Source organism: Mytilus trossulus, chromosome 3 (assembly GCF_036588685.1).
Source record: "Mytilus trossulus isolate FHL-02 chromosome 3, PNRI_Mtr1.1.1.hap1, whole genome shotgun sequence".
Lineage (NCBI taxonomy): Eukaryota > Metazoa > Mollusca > Bivalvia > Mytilida > Mytilidae > Mytilus > Mytilus trossulus.
The window spans coordinates 22253897-22273266 of NC_086375.1; the positions used below are offsets into that span (position 1 = coordinate 22253897).

Below are 19370 nucleotides of genomic sequence, written 5' to 3' on the forward strand. Positions count from 1 at the left end.
ATTGGAAAACGATATCAATATACTTTGCTACCAAAAACATAAATAGACACGTTACAGCTAAATTTCCGGATTTTACTTAATCCCCGAATTGAATCTGTAATTTACTTCCGGTTGTCAACCTTGACGAGGAAACTGGCCTTGGGAAGGTCGACATTACTGTGATTTATTCGATATTTAGGAACTGAATATTGCAGATCAGTAGTTTGAAGGTGTAGATCAAAATCATCATGGCTGCAAAACCACAGACTGACCATGACAGACGAAAGCAAATTAGTATCAGAGGAATTGCACCGGTTGAAAATGTTGTAGATTTGAAGAAAGCATTCAATAGGCATCTCCACTATACTATAGTGAAGGATAGGAATGTTGCCACACCAAGAGATTACTATTTAGCGCTTGCACACACAATTAGGGACCATTTAGTAGGACGCTGGATTCGTACACAGCAACATTACTATGAAAAAGACCCAAAGGTAAGTTTAATTTAAAGTGAAAAAAGGTTGGTGACCCATTTTAAATTATAGGCCCAAATGGATTGCCAAATTTTTAAGGTGCAAAAAACTGAAGACAAGAGACATTTGATTTTGTACATAGGGGAATTTGATCACAGCAATATTGATTTGATTTTATTGCATTTAAATTTTTAATAGAAATTATCAAGTGGGTGAAATAAAAGGAAGTCAATAGGTATAATTTGTATTGCCTGATATAAATATGTTTTCAATATATTACAAAATACAATATATCATATATAATTAAATACACAAATGAAAATACATAAACATAGATATAAAACCAAATTTTTTGGCAAACATCCGCCACTATGAATTTATAAAAGGAAAAAAAAAAAAAATTTAACAAGGGAGGGAGGGTGGGTAATTTCAACGTAATATCAAATTCAAAAATGTAAAGAAAACACTTTGCAATAGTATAAATAAACAATTAACAACAAAGGAAAAGTTTATATCCAATAAAAAGAGCGAAATAATATAGTGAGTAAATTTAATGCAAGAGTTTATACTAATGAAAATCTAGTTTGAACCAGTGTGATTACTGAGGTGTAAAATATAAATTTCACTGTTTTGCTAATTGAATAATTTAATTCTTAAATTAAACCAAATAGGTTAATGAAATTATATGGCAAATCAAGCCAAAATGTTAACAGAAAACCCACAAACTATATTGCAAAGATATTTGTGGTAACGTTTTAAACACAGATTACTCATTTGAATTGCTTGTTGTGCTAGCATTTTTATTATTTACAAAAAGTCCTGAACAATTTTTACAACCTAAAAAAGTTATGTGTGTCAAAATAATAAGTCAAACACACACATGAAGGGTGTGCTTGAATAGTCCATATTGATGTAGCAATTTTGAACTGATATGGACAATAATTTTATTAATCATCATGATCATGTTTATAAACTTGTTTTAGGGAAATAACTGTGACATGTAGTACTGCATGAAATTATCTCAAACATGTATATCTATTAACTTTATAAGTAATTGTCAAATGTTAGAGTATATCATGTAGATAGGACCTGGACATGCTGGAGGAAATGGTTTGGATTTCAAATAAAACTTTAAATATTCAAATATTAGCATTGAAACAATAAAAAGGTACAGTACAAACATGTTGGTCATAGTATCCTGTTTTAGTTTTGGATATGGGATTTAAAATTAACTGTGCAAAAAAAAAAATCCTTCAAGGGAAATACATGTAATGACTTTTGTTTAGCACCTTTTCTGAATACTGTATTGTTTATGCGTTTCATCCCTTGTAAGATGCTGATTTTCAGAGAGATCAATCTAGCAACTAATTTGTTTTCTTGAAAAATTCTTCTCCAAAAGTTCCCAACTATTGACCTACAACCATTGACAACAATGTAAACAAATGCAAAATTCTAAATTTTATTTTGGGCTATACTACCCCACATATTTATGGCATTTTGAAATGGCATGTTCCTGTTAGAATTTTGAAAAGTTGACATTTGTTTCATCAGTGTTTTCCATTCGGCATTTAAGCCGGGTGTGCCGACCACTTTCTCTTCAAATCCGACCACCTTTCCATTTGAGGAGGTGGTCGGCCTTTTTTTCAAATTCCGGACTTTTTTCAGTTCCGCACCGTAAACATTTAAATACTAATCGCGCCTCGCAGTTTGTTTTCATTGACAAAAAATGGCGGATCGTTAAATTTCAATGTTTTCTTTTTATCAATCGGGGGAATGGAAAGGCGGATGACGATGGTGATTAGGAAATTCTAAGCCATATAAGTCAACTAAAACGGATAGTTGAATTGAAATTGAAAAAAAAAGTATCAAAACAACAGAAAAGGCACACAGGCGATCGCGAAGATAAACAGGTTGGGAACAATCCCAAAATGAGGGATATCCCTTAAATTAGGGACTCTCCATCAGGCAAGGGGTCATATTACTGTTGAAGAAGAAAATAGAAAAACTTAGATGTATTAATTAGCTTAAAAGGGGGAAATCGTTTTATTTAGTAAACTTTTCTAAAAGAGTGTCCATGATAATAAAAAGGTCAGAAACAAATATGTCCTCGTTTGTTTCTCTTTAAATGTACCCTACATAAAAGGGATAGTCATTACATGGAGAGGTAACCCCTCGTCTGTTTCTCTTTAAATGTACCCCTCATAAAAGGGATAGTCATTACATTGAGAGATTACCCCTCATTTGAGGGGTGGTGATAAATATGAACAGGACTTTAAATCATGGATGATCGTCACAGAAGGATATTACTGTTCTTTCTGCCAAAAATACAGCACTAAAGCAAGGAACACGAGAGAAACTTGGTTCGAAAGGCCATGCATGAGCAGACTTCGTCAGAGGAGGGAGTCTTGCAAAAGCCATTATGATCTGCTATCCGAGATGCACAAAACTAATTTGTCAAATCATTTAATGAAAGGCTAGCAGCGATAGCAGAAGAATGGTTCAATTCCATTAAATGTGAATACAATACTAATCCTTCTATTTGTAACACCAACCCACAGTAAAACTGAAAAAAAATAAAACCCGGTTGAAAATGTAAAAAAAAATCACCCGGTTGCAAGTGTTTTTTTCAAAACACCCACCTTACCTTAGTGAAAAAAGGAGAACACTGTTCATGTACCGACACAATTACACATATTGGTATTAAGTAGATGTACATGTACAGGTACATACATGTACATGCATACAGAATTTTGTTTTGTTGAGTTTAATATGCAATTTTCTCCTCTAAAGAAAATATGTGCCCCTTCAAATTCATAGTGTACATTGTCCAAATACATGTAATTATAAATTAATGTCTTGAAAAGCTATTTATACTCTTTGAAGTGAAGATCTTGTGAAGTATATATTATGAAATATATTAAACAATGTTGTTTAATCAAAAAAATGAAATAGCCTTCCAACTATTTATGATTATTGGACTACATATACATGTACTTCATAGTCTGTTTATTTCATTACATACTGGAGACAGAGTGCAAAAGACTGATTTAGGTACAGAGGGTTGACACACTTAATACTTGACTGAACAATGTACGCAGTCACCTTAACATAATGCATCCATGATCGATGCACCAGTGCAGTGCCTGCATTGTGAATGTAACTGGGTTATTATAATCTTTCCATTATTTTGTCATGATGCAATGATAATGTTCATGTACATGATGTACGGTGGAATCCCCTGTATCCAATCGGCTGGTGATATAACACATACTTTTTCTAATAAAGCTGTCTTAGCAGTTTTGTTAAATTCACAATATGTGTATAAACATTAGTTTTTCAGTATTAACTGTATAAAAGATTTGAGAGATTTCTCTGAAGACTTTGCTTGAGTAATTTTAGAGGCCTATTAAAGGCCAAAAGTCTATAGTGTTTTAACCCATTTGTGATTAATTGTTTAAAAAAATGTGCACATGATAGATCTCTAATGAACAAACAAGTACTATCACCAAAAAACTAAGAACAGGAAAGAGATAAACTAGTATTGGATACAGTATACTCATTGTGAATGAGTGCATTTTTGTATGAACATGTATATAGATACTACTTATATCCTGTATTTGTCATATTCACTTAGAGACAGACAATCATTTATAATGTGTACTAAGATTGTACATTATAGTGTTAAGTGGCTGTATGGAAAAGAGGATGTCAGCTAAAATAATGTCTTCTTTGTCCTTTTGTTAAACTGTAGTACAAACATGTATTATCATATTCAAAAAAAATATCAAATCTTATTCTTAGTAGTTTAGCTATGTAATTGCTGTTAAGTAGGTTATTTCCAGATACATTGTATAAGATTTTTATTTATTATCAGAAAAGCATGTCAACAAAAAATATTGGGGAAAGTTTAAAAAAATATTTTTAGAAGTAATTCATGTCATACTGTATTTGGTGCCAGATTTTTAAAACTTCAAACATTGGAGATTTCCCTCAGAAGGATATTTTTAAGAAGGAAAGTTTATATTTTTGGAAATCGTTTTAATTTTCTTGCTGTGTTGAAAACCCATTGGTGGCCTTGGGACATTTTCTGCCCTTTGATTTGGTTTCTGTCTCTTTGACACACCAATTGTTTCCATTCTCTACTCTAGTCTAATAGATAAACTTGCAATGAACTCATTAAAAATAGCTTTTAATTTGTTTGAAGTTATTTGCATAGAACTTTTCAGTAGAAAGTTCATACAGCATAAACCTGATCTGTGAAAAAGATTAATTTTATTTTGGTATTATGTAATCAATGCACAGCCATTATTAAAGAAACATCAAACATCAGGTGCAGATAAATAAATGAAACATAAAGGCATTGTCATGAACTACCAAATATATCACTGCTTTCCAGAGTTCATTCTTACTTTAAAAAGATAAATCTGTCTGCATTTTTAATTTCAAAGCCAAACGCTTTCCGTCTGTGGTCTGTGCATTTATGTATATGTATGCATTGTACTAGAGCACTTGGAGTTAAAATCTAAGTAGATCTACACTATAAACAGTACAATATATCCTTAATTTGCTGATAGGGATATATCTTTGTTAAATGACATGATTTTGTTAAAGCCTACATGTATCAGGTTATGTATTCAAAAATTGGGTTGAAAACCTCCAAAAGATGTCAAATATGGAAAATTTTGCTTATTGTAAATGCAGATCAACATTTTTGGTTTTACACCTTTAGTTTGATAATTTTTGGGGAGCCTAAAGCTAGCATTACACCCTAATATAAATTAATATCATCCCAGCTAAGAACATGTAGAAAAGTTTCAACAATGAAATGTCACTTGGTGTGAATTCATTAATCTTAAGAATTACGTAGTATAAAAACATGATAACGTTTGTGTCCTACATGTAGGTGCTATTATTTCAATAAGGAAAAAAAAAACATTAACGCATTTATCATTTGTGTAATACATTGTACTATTAAAATCCGAGTGTATTAAAATGCTAAAGGTACAATAAGATCTCCTCAACTTGTAATGACATTTAATGTGCTACGGTTCATTGAACTTCCACCCAGTTTAGACTAGTACCAGTCTGAGTCTATTTATATTCAATAACAATAATACTTGATTGGAGATATCCAATAACTAATATGGTGTTAGGAACTGGTTTAGTCACAAGTTAAGCTGTACTTTTCCAATGATTTCCAAGTCTATGGAAGTTTTCCGTTAATTTCTGTAGATAGTTGACATGATTGAGAAAGTGTGGCAAGTGTATGATATACAGAAATATAAAAAATATATATGTTAAGGTAACCTGAGTAACCTCATTTCTCTTGCAATAACAGAGTTACTTGTCATGCTTGTAGATCAAGCAATAGGCCAAAAAAAATGAATTTTTAGTTGTTTGTATTTTATGGAGACGAAAAGAACTGTTAGTAAATGAATATTAAAACTTGGACCCTTTTTCATGGTGTAGTATAGAAATGAATAAAGAGGAATCCAGTTGCTGCCTATATGTTTGGCATGAATACAGAATTTTTTCAGAACGTTTACTTTAATTCTTTATTTTCAAAATTTAAATTTATAGAATATGATTATAAATTAAAAAGATATTTGCAAATTGATGAGTTTTTGTGTTGGATGCTAATTTTTACATAGACAACTAACAATGACTATTGTGATCCTGGTACTGATGAAAAGAATAAGTGGCCTTTATTTCACTCAAAAACACACAAGAAGCTTTAGATTGAAAACAAACATTTTGTTTTAGGGGTGTGAATAGAAAGTAAAATTGAGAAAGGAAATGGTGAATGTGTCAAAGCGACAACTACCCGACCATAAAGCAGACAACAGCCGAAGGCAACCAATGGGTCTGCAATGTAGCGAGAATTCTCGCACCTGAAGATGTCCTTCAGCTGGCCCCTAAAAATATGCATACTAGTACAGTGATAATGGATGTCATACTAAACTCCAAATTATACACAAGAAACTAAAATTAAAAAGCATACAAGACTAACTAAGGCCAGAGGCTCCTGACTTGGGACAGGTGCAAAATTGTGGCGGGTTAAACATGTTTATGAAATCTCAACCCTCCCCCTATACCTCTAGCCAATGTAGAAAAGTGCATGTTTTTGCCAGTGGCTTCAATTTTCATAACCTTACTTTTAAAAACTAGGCTTTTTCATGTGTCAAATATCAAGTTCATCATAGAATTGAGAGTAAAAAAAAAGTACAAAGGGGACATCATAATTGGTTAAGGAATGATTTGCAAAAATATCTGATATCATATTAAATATATCAAAAGTGGCTGTTGACTGTTCCTTTTACAAATTTTATAGCACTATTGCCTGCATCGCTTAAACAGTCTATTAACTGATCAGGGTTTTTTTTCCCCAGTTTTTAAAAATCTGTAGAAATAAAAGTGTAAGCTAAATGGTGAAAATATACAAAAGACAGTAATATTTCCCTTTGGGAATAAATTAAACAAAAGGACAATATCATTTTGTCTCTTTAAACAACAATGATATATGTGTATAACAGTTTTAATTTTCATCCATTCGTGCAGAATATAAAAAGGTTTTAAATTTTTTTGAATCACTATATTTAGTGAGTTATAATAAACTGTGGGAGTATGGGTATAATCTGCTAAATCATCATAAATAACATGAACAAGCAAACAACCCAAACAAAAACAAGACCTACAATATCATAATAGTGTGTACTTTTTACTTGGTAGATTATAATAGTTTTCATTAATGACTTATTTTGGATTTAAAAAAATATGAAAAGAAGTCATTGACATATTTATCAATATCATGAATATCTGGTTCAAGTGGGATATTACCTGTAATACTTGTAAATCTAAGTTGAACCTGGAAATTGTTCAAAATGTTTAAAAGTTGCCTTGAAATTATCATTGATATTACTCAAACATTTAAAAACCTTGAAAGGTTACAATATATACATACAAGTCCAAGGTCATTGATGTTTATAAATTTGTTTTAGATTTGGAATCACATATAGAACTTTTCTTATTTTTATAGTCTTGAATGGCCTATATGCAAATAAACTCATCATAGATACCAGGACTAAATTTAGTATACGCCAGACGTACGTTTCGTCTACAAAAGACTCATCAGTGACGCTCAATTTTAGATGGTCCTTTCCAATTTATATTAACCTCTAGAGACTAGATGTCTTTAATCATTTGTTAATCCAGATCCTTGTCTGACAGTTGTTGTCTCTATTTTATATGTATGTATAAGCTTTCCATACCTGTCAACCTCTGAAAATGAAAAGTCAGGTCATGACCTGCATTGAGAAAAAAAATCTCAGGTCATAACGCGTACGACATTTTGCGGGCTCAATTGAAGAACAAAAATATGTTTACATATAATTTATATAGTCAATATGTATATGAAACAGCTAGAACATGTATACAAGTTTATTTCAGACTATTGTTATATTCCATAGTAGCAGACTTGGCATTCTTTAAAAGAACTGCACTTGGTTTCAGTTTATAGCAATGCAAATGTGTATTCATTTTTCAGGAAAGAAGAGCACACAGTGTATCCTTATTAAGATCAGCCCTAAACTCTGTAGCTATTTTCTTTACTTAAGAAAATGCCCTCTCACTGTCTGCATTGCTGTTTGGCAAAACCAGTAATGTTTTAGCAAGTTTTGACAAAACAAAAAATCTTGGCTTGTAAAGAAAAATGTCATGCAACTTGGACATTTCTCCCCAAAATGTGCCAATGTCAGTTTCAGGGGAAGTGCAAAGTGGAAGTTCATCTAATGGGGTCAACTGAGAGTCACTGAACTCATCTTGTAGCTTGTTGAAAATATCGTTACGTAGCTCAGGTAAACAGTCCTCCATTTTGACTTTTGGTTATCGAAAAAGACCGATAAAACCGAAGGTCGTATTACTTCTAAATACCGGAAACAATTCCGGTCAGAATTCCGGGTGAAACGGGTTATGTTAGAAATTCCCGGGACCCGCCGGCTAAAGAAAAACTCCCGGGTGAGAGGTGAAAATAACGGGTGTCACCCGCAAAAAACGGGTGAGTTGACAGGTATGGCTTTCCATATCTGAGGGGCTGAAGATTATATGAAACAATAAAATCTGATTTACATAGACGTATTGAGTAACATATTCTATAAATATACCATTGTAAAAAACTCTTTTTTTCTAAAAAAAAAGCAATTGATTTAGAGGTCATTATCTCAAATTTTCAAGAGACAAGATGTTTTGTAGTGTTGGATTTGGAAGGAAATCTTAATTGGGTCTAATTCTCAGTCATTAAATTGATACCTTATCACTGATTGTACTGGTCCGAGAACACAATTAATTTGTAGTGCATTTCTTTTAGAACATAAATGAAAATTAAAAAAATCCCACCTGCGCTTTCTCAATGAAATTTTTACCATGTTTACAGTGTGTTGTACTACTTTTTGGACAAATTATATCAAAATTATAGAAAACTTCATCGCCTCTAACTCAAAATATGGACAATTTTGTGTTTAGGGTGTCTTGAAATCTTTGACAGCTTCCGAAGTGCTAATTTTTAACCTTTTTCAGCTGTACCAAATCACTACTTTCCTGTATAATTCTGGACCCAGTGTAATTTCACCCCCCTACTTACAATTTGAGCCATTAAACATGGAGAAATAAATTTGGAAGGGGTATGAAAATTATTGGCAAGTAACACACTGTAAACACTAGGGACTATATTCGTGAACAACGGAAATCAAGGGGGGACAATTGTGGTCTCGGACCTACTGTCTTTAATTGCTAAAATTTTAATGTTTTTGCTGAAAACTGTGAGCACTTCTGTCAATCTTTATGTACTACCAAGAAGTTGTCATTGTTGGTAGATCTCTGAAAGTCTGTTGAATTTTAGATTTTTTCATATTATTTTACATTCCTTTGGTCATATTAGGTGATTTCAAGTTTGACACATTGTTAAGACACTTGGTTAGGGTTGAAGGTCATACATTGACTTCTGGATATCTTGTATTTCTTGTATAGCAAGGTTGTTATCTCATTGGTACATGTACATACAATGTATACCCCACATCCTCATTTATTCATATTTATGCCTTCAATTTTCCCTCTTATACATTATTTGTGAACCTGCCAAACATATATGTAATCCTTCAGTCGGGACATTTAAATCTCTTGATATTAGACAGGCCCTTATAGTTATAGTTAAATATGATAAAATAATATGTGTCATTATCCTGATGAAAGTGGGAGGAAATTTTTGTAGTTTTTTGAAATAGAGAGGGTCAAATTTAAGATCTTGTATTTAATATTACATCCATTCTCTTGATCAAAATTCAAAGGACCTCAGTCTCAGATATATATAGTTATATGTGTGATTAAATCATTTTGTATAGTGCATGGTCTGCTTAGTTAATATAAATTTAAAAAGGAAAAGTATAGGTTCCAGCCCCAGTTGGAGAGAAAGTAAAGACTAAGATCCAATATAACTTGTTAGTTCATTATTATAAGCACTACAAAATGTATATGCAAATTCAGCTGCAATTTTTAAGTAAATATATTTTAACTTTCTGGTCTTGAAATCGTCCTGCATATGCATGAAATGTTTGTCACTGCTTGTTTAATTTTTTAAAACAATCTACAATTAATCAATCTGAGATTGTTGATTGTTTTAAAAAATTACAGTTTCAGTTCTTTAGGACACAAAAAATTCATACAAAAACAAAAAGAAATAATGAAGTATAGTTTATTATTTCTTCATTATCAAAATTATTTTTAATTTCAGAGAGTATATTACTTATCTTTGGAGTTTTACATGGGACGTACACTAGCTAACACTATGGTCAATCTTGGAATACAATCGTCATGTGATGAAGCATTATATCAGGTATGTTGATAATTTCAATAAAAGAGGGGCGAAAGATACCAGAGGAACGGTCAAGATAAGGTGTGAGATAGAATTAGGGACTGGTGAGATGTTCCCTAGCAAACATCATCTTCAGTCTTGGAATACAGTGAGCATGTGATTAAACATTATATCAGGCATATTGATAGGTTAAGTTTGGTGTAACATATAATCAGGGACTGATGAGATGTACCCTAGCAAACTTCATGTTTATTGGAATACAGTGATCATGTGATTTCACATTGTATCAAGTATATTGATAGATACAGTTATAGTAGTTATTGTCAGATTCATTTGGAGATTACAGAGTAAAAGGTTACATATTTGAACAAATACACGCCAAACTTTTATATAAACAAGTATATCCAGTCAAATGATATGTATCACAGTCACTGGGGAGAAAATAATCAGAGCATTCTCTAGGTCAGGTTTGAGTGTGAATTATTTTTTCCCCAAGTCCATTACCACCACACTAAGATGTAACTGAAAGCATGATTTCATCATTCAGTGAAGTATTCTGTACAGAAGGAAAAAAAACCTGTTTATTTTTTAGATGTCATTTGATACTTCTCAATGTTAGGACCCGATATTCACTTAATTTGAAAATCTATACTTCTGAAATCATTAAAATAACACTATCTAACAAGCAAAGGGAGTAACTCCTCATTAATTGGCAGAGACATAACTCTTGAAATGTATTGTGTTTTATAGTTAGGATTAGATATAGAAGAACTTGAGGAGATAGAAGAGGATGCTGGTCTGGGTAATGGAGGACTTGGTCGTCTTGCCGCATGTTTCCTAGATTCCATGGCAACACTTGGGCTGGCAGCATATGGTTATGGTATAAGATATGATTATGGTATCTTTGCACAGAAAATAGAAAATGGTTGGCAGGTAAGTCCATTTCTTCAGTCAGTTCAAAAGTTCATTTTGCTTTAATTTGAGGAGAAAGTTGTTTTTGAAGCTCTATGACAAAATTTGAATACAAATGTAGTAAACTGTAGTCATTCCAATAATACGAAAACATTTCTTTTTATAATTGGTCTTGTTTCTATGATTTATAATTGAGATGACATTTGGGGTTGACCTAAAGGTCAAGTTACAGATTTTTCAGGATTTTTTCACATGCAACCCAAAAGAGTATATTCTTAATTGTCATGATCAGGTCTTTCCAGTGCATCATAGGTTGTGTTGCTGTGAGTCAGATTTCCACTCTTTAACCTTATACATTCTATAATGCCATAATAAGGCCTTTCAAGTGCACCTAAGATTCCTTTACTGAAGTGACTCTTTAGAATAAGAGGAAACAGATATGTTTTGGACCACTAAATATTCCTAATATTATAAAAAAAAACATGTACTTTTGATGAATTAGCAGATTTTTTTTATCATCCTTATCTTGTCACATCTTCACAAACATGTATAATATGTAATATTCATCCAATTTAGTATAAATTGTGAATCAGTCAAGCATTTTCTTAAGCTACCTCTTCTTATGTAATTTTACTATCAGATTTTGGTAACAATGAATTATTCATGATACATTATAAAACCCAAAATATTATTTTCAGTACAGATTCAATTTTAATATACATATTACTTTTCTAAGTTCAATTAAAATAAACTCCTGAGAAAAAAATTTCAATTTGTTAAAAAGCAAAAAAAGGAAAATATTCTGAAGGCCAAAAAAACTTCCTGGCAGTTTATTGTTTATATAATATTTAAAGGTATTTACCTAAAATTTAAGCCGACTTTTGAATTTATAGTCATTTAAAATAAGAAAAACAAACAATAGATTACATATTTTTCTTTTGAATTATACTCTTGATACAGTGTCAGAGTATCTCAAATAAAATATTTATCATTTAGGGTATTAGTTATGTCATTATGTCTATGTAGAAAAAAATTATTAGACCTGTCCATAATAATCTTTATAATTCTATACTATATTGATGAAAAAGTGTTTACTGAAGCATATTGTGACTTAAGCACAGTGTATTACATATCATCATGACCTCTCTATGACTTCTAGGTCAAGGTCAAGGCTTTACATTTTTTTTGTTCTGGACTTAATTGTTTTTTCTCCTGTGACAAAAGCCTATGATATCTGGCATATTGATGTAGCACACCTTTTACCTTGAAAGTAAATTAAATTATTTTTTTATGTCCATCCCTTTCCCCGTTTGCCACTGCAAGACCTTTTCAATGTGTCTAAGGATTTTCTACAGATAGAGTCAATATATTAGCTTTATTCTACTCATGAAATCTTTGCCTTTTTCGGTACATAACTGTTAAATATATTTCTTACTGTTTGAAATAGCCAAAAACGATAGAAATTATTTTGAAATCTGGCATTTAATGAATTTTATTTTCATTATCAAAATTTTCATGTTTAACCATGAACAAAGCTATGTGTACTGGTACTTTTTGTCAGGTAGAGGAACCAGATGAATGGTTGAGGTATGGAAACCCATGGGAGAAAGCTAGACCAGAATATGTACTCCCTATCAACTTCTATGGAAGAGTTGAGGATAATGGTGGAAAGAAAAGATGGGTTGATACACAGGTAATATTTGAAAAAATATTAATATTTTGTTTCTGTTAGGAAATAAACAGGTCCATGAAATTACAGTTTGCTATATGACAGTTCAAAAAATTATGTCATGCTCTCACGCTTATCGTAAGATTGATCTATTTCATACGAGAAATTTGACCTATGTTGAAAGCCCATTTTCTACTTCAAATTCGCATATATCAGAATTTTGAGCTAGGATGGATTTTGAAAGTTAGGTTCTTAAAAACATAATTCAAAAAGGTAAAGGTTTGTGGGACCTTAAACAATGCACCAATTTTGTACAGCTAGCAAACAGTTGAAACTAATAAAATGCTAGGTTTAAATCTGGGTATAAAGCAGTGAGTAACTAAAGGTATGAAATGTATTATAAATCATATCTGACAGGGAAAGAGGAGATAAAACAGGAATTATACTTCCCAATAACTAAAATCAATATTTATTTTTTCATTAAAAATTACACACTTAAGAGGAAGACTATAACTTGCCAAAATGTAAACCAGGAAGCTATGTTTAGTGCACGTGGGTGTCATTTTTTCAAGCTACTTAGCGTATGTTATAAATGAAGGAGAAATATATATATATAAATAAAATAAAATTTGTTGGTTTTAAACTTGATTTCTGTAGAATAGCTCTGTCAAGAAAGAAAAACATAAATATCATGTTGTTGTAGGCATCAACATCTAAGGTTCAGTTTGTGTTGAATGTTTTTTTATTTAGACATTGATAAGTTTGTCAAATATTCATGGAAAATAATGTTAATAGATATAGGAAGATGTGGTGTGAGTGCCAATGAGACAACTCTCCATCCAAATAACAATTTAAAAAGTAAACCATTATAGGTTAAAGTACGGCCTTCAACACGGAGCCTTGGCTCACACCGAACAACAAGCTATAAAGGGCCCCAAAATTACTAGTATAAAACCATTCAACAAAACGAGAAACGAGAAACACGTTTATATTATATAAACAAACGACAACTACTGTACATCAGATTCCTAGCCTTTTATGACCAAAAGATAGGGTTCAGAGCAAAATTTTACAAGATATCTTTCAGGTTTTCAGTTTTCTTGCTATGGACTGAAGTTATTTTGTAGTCAACATTGAGATACTGGCTAGCATTATTTTGTAGTTAACATTGTGATTTGTATTAATGAAATTTTACATGAGAAACATTAAAGGACTTAGTATTTTTGCAATTAATAGTTTTATACAGTCTGGTATTAAAGTGTGTTAGATATTCACTTAGAACTGGCAAAACATTCACACAAACACATGTGTACATAAATTGAGTGTTTAGAGAAAAAGCATGTTTATGCCCCACCTAGGATAGCAGAGGGCCATTATGTTTGCTGGTCTGTTCATCCATATGTTTGTTTGTCCGTCCGTCTGTCCAGCTTCGGGTTAAAGTTTTTGGTCAAGGAAGTTTTTGATTAAGTTGAAGTCCTATCAGGTTGAAAGTTATTACACATGTTCCCTATGATATGATCTTTCTAATTTTAATGCCAAATTAGAGTTCATACTCCAATTTCGTGGTCCGCTAAACATAGAAAATGATAGTGCGAGTGGGGCATCTGTGTACTTTAGACACATTCTTGCTATATATAAACTCAAATATATTTTTTTTTCAATTGTTTATAGGTAGTATTTGCTATGCCATATGACAGTCCTATACCTGGGTATGGTAACAACACTGTCAACACCATGAGATTATGGTCAGCTAAAGCATCCAGCAACTTTGATCTCAAATTCTGTATGTATTTATTTACCAAAGATGATTGTAGTCATTATCAACAATGGTCAGTAGTAAAACTAAAGACAGGGGAGGGGGCGGGGCACTTGTGGAGAAGTTTTTGACTTTCACATACACAAATGATACAGAAAAGCATGTTATATGGACAGTGTCATCACCATATAGTAGTTTTACCATTCTCTATGCTTGAATATGTTGATGTTAAAATATAAAATAAAAACTATATAAAAAAGAGCTAAAATTTAAAATAATAAAGGAAGAATGTACTCAGCATGTAATATTAGGGGATGAAAACTGCTTCATTACAAGAATTCTCTCGTGTCTATATTTGATAAGTCCAAAACTGATCAGGATAATTTCTAAAAGAAAGTGCAAATTTTTAAAATATCAAATTAAAAAAAGTGGATAGATTAAAGCATACAGAAATCAGAGATGAAATTGATTGTAACTGATGGATATTGGAAGACACTTTTTAGTCCTTATAGAACAATTTCTACACATTGTACTGAAGCTCCCTCAATTACTAGAACACATCTATAAGTTTATTGATTTAAATGTGTATTTGAGAAATAGAAATTCTACTCTGATATTAAAAACAATTATCAGAATTAAACCTGTACAAATCATCGCTCAACAGTTATTGATTAAACAAAGACAGAGTAGTCATACTGATTCAAGACCAGGAATTTGATTTGTTAACCATTTTGTCACAAGGACAGGGAACCAGGTGATATTAAAAAGCAATCTGGTTCCCTGTGCTTGTAACAGAATGGTTAACAAATCATATAAGCTAGCACCAAATTAAGATATGAGCTAACTCAAGTTATTGCAATTTATTTATTTCTACTTTAAATTGATAATTAAATATCGATTCACGAGCAATATTAAACTTCTCCAGCTATGTTTGATTAGCTCAATTCATGTATAAAGATAGTATATTAAACAGATGTATCATGTTAAGGAGGGGTATTTGCGAAAAATACCAGTCGAGAGAATGTTTAATTTCCCAAGCCGTAAGGCGAGGGGAATTCATTCTCAAGACTGGTATTTTTCGCAAATACCCCTCAAGAACATGCTATATCTGTTTAATTACACCGAATGTTAATGACAAAAAACACATTGATGATCGTGACGTCACAAGCGTCCAGTCGGATAGAGTATTTTTTGGCGAATACCACGGCAGAGAGGGTAAAAAAGGCATATCCTTTTGGCAAATACCACGGCGCCGTTAAAAAAGTGAACGATATTCATTTGATAACAGTAAATTGGTGAAAAATACACTTAGCTATCAACCAATCAAAATCCAGGATTCTTACATAAGGTATAATTATGTGTTTTATTTCAGTCAACAATGGAGAGTATATCCAGGCTGTATGTGATAGAAATGAAGCAGAAAACATATCAAGAGTACTTTACCCTAATGATAATGTAAGTTTGCATTCTTTATGTTGTTGTTTTGATTAGGCCATTTGAATTTTAAGAAACAGTTCCACTACATCATATTATTTACATTACCTGCTTCAACAAATTTTATTATGTTTCACATTAAGGTTCATATTATACACTTCCTTGTGATATTTAAAAAATATTATACAACCACGTTAAATAAAATAGAATACAGTTTTTAAGACATGGTTCTTTAAGCCCTACAGTTCATGTACAGTCTTTTGTCCTTATTTTTGCGTTCAAGCCAAATGGCTGGTTCCTGTTAAGACTGGTCAGTCATGTCTTGAATACTTATAATCTAGTTTCAGTTATCTTTAACTATTATTTTTTACTTGTATAAATTATGCATTGACTATTCCAATCAAAATATTTTAAATGTCTTTTATTTTCAGTTCTTTGAAGGAAAGGAGTTGAGATTGAAGCAGGAGTATTTCCTGGTTGCTGCTACTCTACAGGATATCATACGTAGATTTAAGTCTTCCAGATTTGGTAGCAGAGATCCTATCAGGACTTCATTTGATTCCTTCCCTGATAAGGTAAATTATATTGTCAGAGTGAAAAACATGATCATAGTCATTTGTATAAGCATTTATTGTTTTTGAATAACCAGTTTAGAATATCATGCGATTTGTAAACAGGCACAAAGAAATAGTTATACATTGCTTTGAACTAATTTGGTTTTGAATGTTATGAAAATGAAACATTCAAAAGCATTTAAATGTAATGCTACAAATGATACACACATCTAGCATACCAAATTGTAAGTCTGATATATTTTCTTACCTTCTGTCTCATCCCAGATGAAATTCTGAAGGCTGTTAACCTTATAAGAGAGGTGACCGTTGAATGAGGTTAATAAAGCATATTTTTTACTACAGCAGAACAAGAAACGGGTGACCACGCAATATATGTGTTCACTTGATAAAGGTGATCTTATAGTTTGACAGTAATTAAAGTACCATTTTGATACATGCTAGAACAGAAGTTGTTGTTTGTTTATGTAATTTATTCGTGTTTCTCGTTTCTCGTTTTTTATATAGATTAGACCGTTGGTTTTCCCATTTGAATGGTTTTACACTAGTAATTTTAGGGCCCTTTATAGCTTGTTGTTAGGTGTGAGCCAAGGCTCCGTGTTGAAGGCCGTACATTGACCTATAATGGTTTACTTTTTTTTAAATTGTTATTTGGATGGAGAGTTGTCTCATTGGCACTCACACCACATCTTCCTTTCGGCCTAGCCAAGATCAGATGTGCATTTTGTGTTTCACATGAAGTCAAAAATGAGTATCACCTCAGGACAAAACTCTTTTGGTATTTTGGTTCAAAAATGGTTTAAATTATGAAAAATTGCCATCGTTAGGCTAACACTGGAAGCATTTATATAATACATGCAGTTTTTGTTAGAAATATTTTATATTTTTATGAAATAAATGGTGTTTAAAAACTGTATAATTCTCTTTAATGGTTGCCTTCAAGACATGGTCACCAGTGTCAGATTTTTGGTCAATGACAAAGACAACAAAATATGTTTAGAATTATTGAATATCAAACATTTTAATTGAAAAAAAAATGACAAGAACATGTTTAACTCACAGATATTTCAAGCAACAGTAGCTTTCTTTGATTATTTATCTTATCTGATAAAACTGTATCTAAACTTATCTATTAATAACAAAACTAACAAAAAAAAAAACCTTTCTTTTGGTGTATTGAACCTTAAAATAACTTGATGCATATTATTACAATAAACAATCAAACATAGCAATACAATTTATATATTTTGTCTACGGACAAGACATTGTATTTATATTTAATGAAATGCATTATTAAAACCTAATTCTGATATAGCTGAAAGTGTTCTCTTGACAAAAAACATACATTTTATCAGGTTTATCTATCAAACTTAGCTTGACTGGGAGGAAAATGGAAACAAATACATTTTGATAATGTCTACGGACAAGACATTTTATTGATATTCAATTAATGCTTTCAAAGATGATTGTTAAAGTTAAGATTAAAAGTTACCAATTAAATTTTAAATTGTGTTTTTTAAATTTTGAAAAATATAAAAATGTACCCATAATTCTTTACACATCTCAAAAATTTATTGATTGAGCCAAAATGAAGACACATTTTTTTTAACTGAAATCCATATATCTGACTGTTTACAACAATCAAACTTTTATTATAACTCAATTTTGACATAGTTGAATGTGTTCTCTTGAAAAAATAACATAAATGTTACCTATCAAATTAGGCTGAACTTGAGGAAATTGGCTAAAATATATTGTAGTAATGTCTACGGACAAGACAATTTCAGTTAAAAAAAAAATCTGTTAGAATGAATTGTGACTATATTAATGTTGAAAATACTGAGTCTTAATTTGAATAGATAACTTTCTTCACCTAAAAATAAGATTTAAGTTCCATAGCAGACAAATAATTGAATTTAATACTTGTTATGTACAAGTGTCTTGTCCGTAGACACTTCCTCATCTGCTGTTAATACGGAAATACAAAAGATAAAGTAAGAGAGAGAGAAATACTTTTCCTTAATTTGATTTAGTTAACCTTTAACAGCAACTGGAATAAACAATATTAAAGTAAAATAAGGTATGCTTTTTATGACTGATGATCTGCCACTTTTTAAAATCCACTCCTGTAAAGTAATTTTACAAAAATTGAGAACACTTAAATTACCATTTATTTATTAAAAGTAAGATATGTTTAAGTTTAAACAACACATAGGTATAATTTAGACCCATACAGCCTAGCAATATTGATAAAAAGACATGTCTACGGACAAGACATGTGTCTACGGACAAGACATTCTGACATATTTTTGAAATTTTTCCTCTATTAATAGATGGTAGAAAAAAATGTTAGTAGTGTTTTCATATCTACAAAAGAACAGGAACTTAGCAATGCAACATTAATGTTATTATACTTCCAGTTTACTAGGGAATGCATGTTTACGGACAAGACAATTTTTTTCACTTTATTTGTATATCCAACTTTGATGGAATATATCTGCAGCTAGGGTACTGCAATTTTGATAAACGAGGTAGTTTTTGATAAAGTATATACTAAAAGAGAAAACACAACACATAACAGCATAAATTTGATTCATTTTTCTCTTATATCACTACACTGAGCAAGCTAAAAACAAAAGTACAAAATTACATAACGAACGCATAGTATTCAACTTTTGATCATAACTTTGTAACCACTGGAGATTTTTTGTTG

At 31.4% G+C, this 19370-nt stretch overlaps 1 protein-coding gene across 1 annotated transcript in view; it reads left to right on the forward strand.

Annotated features, from left to right (window-relative positions):
* Positions 1 to 93: 93 nt before the first annotated feature.
* LOC134710514 (glycogen phosphorylase, muscle form-like) overlaps positions 94 to 19370 on the forward strand; it is a 28571-nt gene continuing 9294 nt past the window's right edge. Inside the window, exons 1-7 of the mRNA XM_063570885.1 lie at positions 94 to 473; positions 10234 to 10335; positions 11065 to 11247; positions 12788 to 12919; positions 14567 to 14678; positions 16024 to 16106; positions 16517 to 16660. Coding sequence (XP_063426955.1) covers positions 228 to 473; positions 10234 to 10335; positions 11065 to 11247; positions 12788 to 12919; positions 14567 to 14678; positions 16024 to 16106; positions 16517 to 16660 — 1002 coding nt within the window. The 5' untranslated portion in view covers positions 94 to 227. The remainder of the gene's footprint in view (positions 474 to 10233; positions 10336 to 11064; positions 11248 to 12787; positions 12920 to 14566; positions 14679 to 16023; positions 16107 to 16516; positions 16661 to 19370) is intronic.